The 7,311-nt window shown below is 55.4% G+C and overlaps 1 protein-coding gene across 4 annotated transcripts in view; it reads left to right on the top strand.

Annotated features, from left to right (window-relative positions):
* Positions 1–6,063, top strand: part of SRC (SRC proto-oncogene, non-receptor tyrosine kinase) — a 69,806-nt gene extending 63,743 nt beyond the window's left edge. For all 4 annotated transcript variants that reach the window (XM_017859115.1, XM_017859114.1, XM_017859116.1 and 1 more), the window contains 5 exons: positions 190–369; positions 1,631–1,707; positions 2,457–2,610; positions 2,766–2,897; positions 3,188–6,063. In XM_017859115.1, coding sequence (XP_017714604.1) covers positions 190–369; positions 1,631–1,707; positions 2,457–2,610; positions 2,766–2,897; positions 3,188–3,396 — 752 coding nt within the window. In that variant the 3' untranslated portion in view covers positions 3,397–6,063. The remainder of the gene's footprint in view (positions 1–189; positions 370–1,630; positions 1,708–2,456; positions 2,611–2,765; positions 2,898–3,187) is intronic.
* The last annotated feature ends 1,248 nt before the right edge of the window (positions 6,064–7,311 follow it).

Below are 7,311 nucleotides of genomic sequence, written 5' to 3' on the forward strand. Positions count from 1 at the left end.
CACCCTGCTATTGTACCCATTGTACAGATGGGGAGACTGAGGCTCAGAAAGGGCCCAGGCTTTGACTGGGTTTGTCACATGGCTGTGGAGGCCACAGCTGACACCAACACCCAGGCAAGCAGATCCTGGATCCCTGTGCAGTAGGAGTTGAGGGGCTCCACTGAGGCAGCCTGCATCCCTCCTCAACAGGGACCTGGAACGGCACTACCAGAGTGGCCATCAAAACCCTGAAGCCTGGCACGATGTCTCCAGAGGCCTTCCTGCAGGAGGCCCAGGTCATGAAGAAGCTGAGGCATGAGAAGCTGGTGCAGTTGTATGCTGTGGTTTCGGAGGAGCCCATTTACATCGTCACAGAGTACATGAGCAAGGGTGAGGCCTGGGCGGCCGGGCAGGGGCAGGGGGCATGAGCCTCGTTTCCCCTCATGTCTAGAATGGGCATCTTCAAAGATGAAATGCAGTAGAGACAAATTCTGTGTCTCCTGGGCCAGAGTGCAGTGGTACAGTCATAGCTCACTTCAGCCTCAACCTTCCAGGCTCAGGCAGTCCTCCCATCTCAGCCCCCCAAGTAGCTGGGACCACAGGTGTGTGTCACCAGGCCCAGCTAATTTTTTATTTTTTGTAGAGATGGGACACTGTGTTGCCCAGGCTGGTCTCGAACTCGGGCTCAAGCAGTCTTCCCACCTCCACCTCCCAAAGTGTTGGGATTACAGGTGTGAGCCATAGTAATTTTTAAACTAATTAGTTATTTTTCAGAATTCCACTTTTTGGAGGTATAGTTTACATATGATAAAATATACCCCTTTTAAGTGTTCAGTTCAGTGAGTTTTAACAAGTGGATTTACTGTGTACCCCTAACCATAATGAAGTTATGTAACATCTCCATCACCCAGAAAGTTCCTCGTGCCCTTTGCAGACAGTACCCTCCAGCCCCAAACCCACGCACCCACTGATCTGCTTTCTGTCATTATAGATTTGTTTTGTTTATTCTAGAATCTATTACATGGAATCTTTTACATCTGGGATGCATTCTTTTTTTACTTTTTTAATTTTAATTTTTTATTTTTTGAGATGAGGTCTCGTTATGTTGCCCAGGCTGGAGTGCAGTGGTGTGATCATAGCTCACTGCAGCCTTGACCTCCCAGGCTTAATTGATCTTCCCATCTCAGCCTCTCAAGTAGCTGGAACTACAGGTGCACACCACCCTGCCCAGCTACTTTTTTTTTTTTTTTGGTATTTTTTATACAGACAGAGTCTTACTGTGTAGCTCAGGCTGGTCTCAAACTACTGGGCTCAAGTGATCTTCCCGCCTCGGCCTCCAACAGTGCTGGGATTGCAGGCAGGAGCCACCACGCTTGGCCTGAAATGCATCCCTGTTGTGTCTCCCAGCAGTTTGTTCCTGTTGTCGCTGAGCAGGACTCTGCTGTCTGCCTTAGTACAGTTTACCTGTTCACCTGGAGGTGGGCTTCTGGTTGTTTCCCATCCTGCTTGCCTTTTGAGTGATAAGCACTGAGTGAGGCCTTGCTGTGCTGGTTAAAGCAAGGCCAGCCGCCTAGGAGGACGGGTTTTGGGAATCACTGCATCCTGACAGAGGGACAGGGCAGGAGCTGGAGCTGGATCTCTCTCTGCCCAGGGAGTTTGCTGGACTTTCTCAAGGGGGAGACGGGCAAGTACCTGCGGCTGCCTCAGCTGGTGGACATGGCTGCTCAGGTGAGTCAGCCCTTCCCGCCTCCCCACACCCTTGGTCCTCAAGCACCCAGTCCCATCTGGTGCAGCCATTTCTGGCCTCTTGAGTGCCCCCTCCAAGACGCCTACCTTGATTGCCTCCACACTCATTGATCTTGCTGCACGTATTTACCAGGTCTGCTTACAGGTGCCCTGAGTGGTGATTCTGGGCAACAGAAAGCCCTTACCTGGGCATCAGGGGTCACTGACTTACTGTGGGACCTCAGGCCTCAGTTGTCGTCTGTATAAAGGTCATGTAGCGCTCAGCAGACATGTGTTCACGCTTGCTGCAGGCAGTGCTCAACAAGCATTTTTTTTTTTCATTTAATCCTCATCACGACCAGGAGTGACGAGGATTGGCTGTTATTCCCACTGGACGGATGAGAAAACTGAGGCTCAGAGAGGAGACTTGGGCAGCAGGCAGGACCTGGCACTCATCTGTGTCTGGGTCCGCCGGGGTCTCTTTCCATGGTCACCTCGCTTTCCTGGCTGCATCTAATCTTGTGCCTCCCTTTGACCTTTGCCCTCTACCCTCTGTCCTATGCTCCCTATTCCCGCGGAGCACTGCTCCTGCTTTCGATGCCAACAGCATTTACTGTGAACTGACCTCACTTGCCTGAAGAAGTGTGGGGAGGGTGGGGAAGGGGTAGTTGGCTCTCCAGCCCCGGGGTGCTATGTGGCCCTGGGAGGGCATGGGTGGCACCTGAGCCGGGCTCCCGCGGTTCCACCTGCAGATCGCCTCAGGCATGGCGTATGTGGAGCGGATGAACTACGTCCACCGGGATCTTCGTGCAGCCAACATCCTGGTAGGAGAGAACCTAGTGTGCAAAGTGGCCGACTTCGGGCTGGCTCGGCTCATCGAAGACAATGAGTACACGGCCCGGCAAGGTGAGCAGGGACTGTGTGGTATGCTGCGCTCGGCCTGGGACAGGTCACGTCCCACTCCGAAGCTGTTTCCTCATCTGTCATTCCTCATGGTGCTTATCTACCAGAGTGGTGGTGACAGGAGGTCAGAGCTGCCCCGACCTTTCTCGTTCCTGCAGGTGCCAAATTTCCCATCAAGTGGACGGCTCCGGAAGCTGCCCTCTATGGCCGCTTCACCATCAAGTCGGACGTGTGGTCCTTTGGGATCCTGCTGACTGAGCTCACCACAAAGGGACGAGTGCCCTACCCTGGTAAGAAGGTCCTCATGGCCCGTCTCTAGTCCCCAAACCCCTCTGCCCTGGTAGCCTTGGGCAAGTCATGACTCCTGCTGGGCCTATTTCCCCATCCTTACAACAAAGAAGTTGAGCATCTGATGTTAGGCTCTCTCGATGGTCCATGCTCTCAGCTTCGGGGACAGGACCTACCTATGGTCACACTCAACCTGTCCTAGGCAGGAAGCCCTCGCTGTCCTCCCCATCAGCTTCCCCCACCCCACTTTCCTCACTGGAGCTGGGCTCCCCATGTCTTGCTCTGCCCACAGGGATGGTGAACCGCGAGGTGCTGGACCAGGTGGAGCGGGGCTACCGGATGCCCTGCCCACCGGAGTGTCCCGAGTCCCTGCATGACCTCATGTGCCAGTGCTGGCGGAAGGAGCCTGAGGAGCGGCCCACCTTCGAGTACCTGCAGGCCTTCCTGGAGGACTACTTCACGTCCACCGAGCCCCAGTACCAGCCCGGGGAGAACCTCTAGGTGCAGGCGGGCCCAGACCGGCTTCTCGGCTTGGATTCTGGGCTGGGTGGCCCCTATCTCGGGGCTTGCCCCACTCTGCCTGCCTGCTGTTGGTCCTCTCTCTGTGGGGCTGAATTGTCAGGGGCGAGGCCCCTCTCTCTTTGGTGACATGGAAGGGGCTTCTGGACCTAGGGTGGCCCGAGAGGGCGGCAGGCGTGCGAGACCAGCACAGTGACTCTGTCCGGCTCCCGCTGTAGCCACACTCTCCTCCCCGCACTCCCTCCTGGAGCTCTGTGGGTCTCTGGAAGAAGAACCGGGAGAAGGGCTGGGGCCGGGGCTGAGGGTGCCCTTTTCCAGCCTCAGCCTGCTCCACTCACTGAATTCCTTCCCCACTTCTGTGCCACTGCCGGTCTATGTCGAGAGCTGGCCAAAGAGCCTTTCCAAAGAGGAGCGATGGGCCCCTGGCCCTGCCTGCCTGCCACCCTGCCCCTTGCCATCCATTCTGGAAACACCTGTAGGTGGAGGCTGCCGAGACAGACCCTCTGCCACTGCTCCCAGGCTGGGCAGCACGAGGCCTCGCCTGACCTGATGATGGTGGGTGGGTGGGATGAGTACCCCCTCAAACCCTGCCCTCCTTAGAACTGACGGACCCTTCGAGATCATCACTTCCTTGCCCCCATTTCACCCATGGGGAGACAGTCGAGAGAGGGGATGTGACATGCCCAAGGCCACGGAGCAGTTCAGAGTGGAGGTGGGCTTGGAACCTGGTGCTCCCTCTGTCTTCCTCAGGAACCAACAGTTCGTCGGAGGAATCATGGAAAGACTGGGACAGCCCGGGAGACAAGGGGTCTGAGGATGCATTCGAGACGGCAGATCCCACTGCCGCTGCCCGCTCAGCCCAGCTGTCGGGAACAGCATGGAGGCAGATGTGGGGCTGAGCTGGGAATCGGAGTGAAAGGTGCAAGTGTGGAGAGAGAGGCTTCAATCAGCTTGTGGGTGATTTTTGACCTTCAGAGCCAGCCGGCCATGAAAGGGAGTGAGCCCCGGGGCTCTGGAGGCAATCAAACGGACATAGAAGAGCCAAGAGTCCAGGAGGCCCTGGTCCTGGCCTCCTTCCCCGTAATTTGTCCTGTGGCATTTCAATTCCTGGCCTTGTTCTCCTCCCCAAGTCGGCACCCTTTAACTCATGAGGAGAGAAAAGAGTGCCTAGGCGGGGGTGAAAGAGGACGTGTTACCCACTGCCATGCACCAGGACTGGCTGTGTAACCTTGGGTAGCCCCTGCTTTCTCTCTGGGCTGCAGCGTCTGCCCCACATGTGGCCATGGCCTCTGCAACTGCTCAGCTCCAGTCCAGGCCCTGTGGCAGGACATCCATGGTGAGCCCAGCCCTGGGACATCAGGAGACTGGGCTCCGGCTCTGTTCAGCCTTAGGGTGTGTGGTAGATTCTGCCTGGGCCTCAGTGTGCCCAAGTGTAAAGGGGCAGCTGACAGTTTGTGGCATCTTGCCAAGGGTCCCTGTGTGTGTGTGTGCGTGTGCATGTGTGTGTGTCTCCATGTGCGTCCATATTTAACATGTAAAAATGCCCCCCCGCTCCGTCCCCCAAACATGTACATTTCACCATGGCCCCCTCATCATAGCAATAACATTCCCACTGCCAGGGGTTCTTGAGCCAGCCAGGCCCTGCCAGTGGGGAAGGAGGTCAAGCAGTGCCTGCCTATGAAATTTCAACTTTTCCTTTCGTACATGTTTATTACCCAAGTCTTCTCTCGTCCATTCCAGTCAAATCTGGGCTCACTCACCCCAGCGAGCTCTCAAATCCCTCTCCAACTGCCTAAGGCCCTTTGTGTAAGGTGTCTTAATACTGTCCTTTTTTTTTTTTTTTTTAAACAGTGTTTTGTAGATTTCAGATGACTATGCAGAGGCCTGGGGACCCCTGGCTCTGGGCCGGGCCTGGGGGTCCCAAATTCCAAGGCCCAGACATGGGGGGGTGGGGGTATCCAGAATTGGTTGTAAATACTTTGCATATTGTCTGATTAAACACAAGCAGACCTCAGAATTTGATCAACAGTTTATTGAACATCGACTGTGTGCTGGAGAGTGAGATGGGGCGGAATATGCGAGAACAAACTGCCCCTCGAGGGGTCTTTGGGCGGTACTAGTAGCTGGAGGGCTTCAGGCCAAGGCAGGGGTGACCTGATGAGACTGGAGACAGCTACGGCAGAATGTGGCTGTTTGTGCACATCTGCACCTGTGTTTGGGGGTGAGCACCTGGGAGAAGGACAAGGCACATCACAGGACTTCCCCGAGCATGACATGTTCAGGACTCAAATGTCCGTGGTGGATGGTAGCAGTGACACTGGGGAGTGGGTGGGGCTGTCAGGCCTGCCTAGAGGAGATCACACATACACCACGAGAATGCCACTGTGTGTGCTCTTCACGTGTTTCCTAGGAGTGCAGGGCAGGGGTGCTAGATCGATCCACAAAAGTCCTGAAAACGCTGAAGAAACACCCAAAGACCCTTCCCCTCCTCCCTCCTTCCCCACCACCAAAGCACGCAGTCTTGAAGGTTGATTTGCAACCGTCTATACGAACACATTTATTTTACACAAATATACATCAGATCACACACCTGTACACCGGAGTCAACTCTGGCCGCAACATCGCTTAATTAAAAACGAATTTCAACAAATCATAGTGTCCGGGTCAGGGTGGCATCTGGAGATCACAAGGGTGTGTGTGTGTGGGTGTGCGTGTCTCGGGAGTAGAGATCTGGATGTGAGGTTGTGGCAGGTGTTCTCTGCTGGTGGGAGCGTACCTGGATGCGTGTGCCTTTCTGTTCATGGGGGTATGTGCGTGGGCTCTGTTTGTTCGCAGACATGGTGTTTGGATGTTTGTGTGTGAGCAGCTGTCTAGGTGGTCTGTGAGCCTGGGCTCGTGGAGATGTGTCCCAGATGTGTGTGCTTGGGCATTAACGGGATGAGGTGAGCCAGTCCGCTTGCTCTGGCTGTGTGTGTACTGTGTGAACACAAATCCACGGGGTTGACGAGCCTGTGGGCTACTGGGGTGTGTGGGCACCGAGGTGTGCAGCTGGATTCACGTGGATGTGGGTGGGGACAGCATGCGTGCCCATGTGGACCCGTGTGAGCTTGGACTTCCACCCGCAGCGCTGGCCACTCCCGGCGGGACCCACGTGTGCCCCGGGGGCGCAGGGCCACGTGCGAGCACGCTGGGGACAAAGCTCTCGCCCGTGCTGCCGCGGCAGGTCAGGAGTGCGCATGCGCGGCGTGGCAGGGTCCAACCCCAACCCCCCGCGCCGGCACAGGCGGGACCCGCCAGCGCGGGGCCTCTCTCTTCCTTGTCCATCTGAGCCTTTCTCTGTCTTCCTCTCTCGTCTGTCAGTGCCTCTTCAGCCCTCTCTGGCCTTACATCAATTTCCTGTTTCTTCTTTTTTAAGTTTTAAAAATTTCAATAGCTTTTGGGGTTACAAGTGGTTTTTGGTTACATGGATAAATTACATACGGGTGAATTTTGTAGTACACTCGTCATCCGAGTAGCGTACGGTGTACCTAATATGTAGGTTTTTAAAATCCCACACCCCACCTTCCTTGCTTTTTTCTTTCTTTCTCTTTCCTTTTCTTTTATTTCCCTTTCCCCTCCCTCCCTCTCTTTTTTTGAGATGGAGTCTTGTTCTGTCCCCAGGCTGGAGTGCAGTGGCTCACTGCAACCTCCACCTCCTGGGCTCAAGCCATTCTCCTGCCTCAGCCTCCCGAGTAGCTGGAACCACAGGTGCGCGCCCTCATACCCTGGCTAATTGTGTGTGTGTGTGTGTGTGTGTGTGTGTGTGTGTGTTTAGAGACAGGGTCTTGCTAGTTGCCCAGACTGGTCTTGAGCTCCTGGGCTCAGGTGATCTGCCCCCTTGGGCTCCCAAAGTGTAGG

This window comes from Rhinopithecus bieti, unplaced genomic scaffold (assembly GCF_001698545.2).
Source record: "Rhinopithecus bieti isolate Rb0 unplaced genomic scaffold, ASM169854v2 scaffold_38981, whole genome shotgun sequence".
In the NCBI taxonomy this organism is placed as follows: domain Eukaryota; kingdom Metazoa; phylum Chordata; class Mammalia; order Primates; family Cercopithecidae; genus Rhinopithecus; species Rhinopithecus bieti.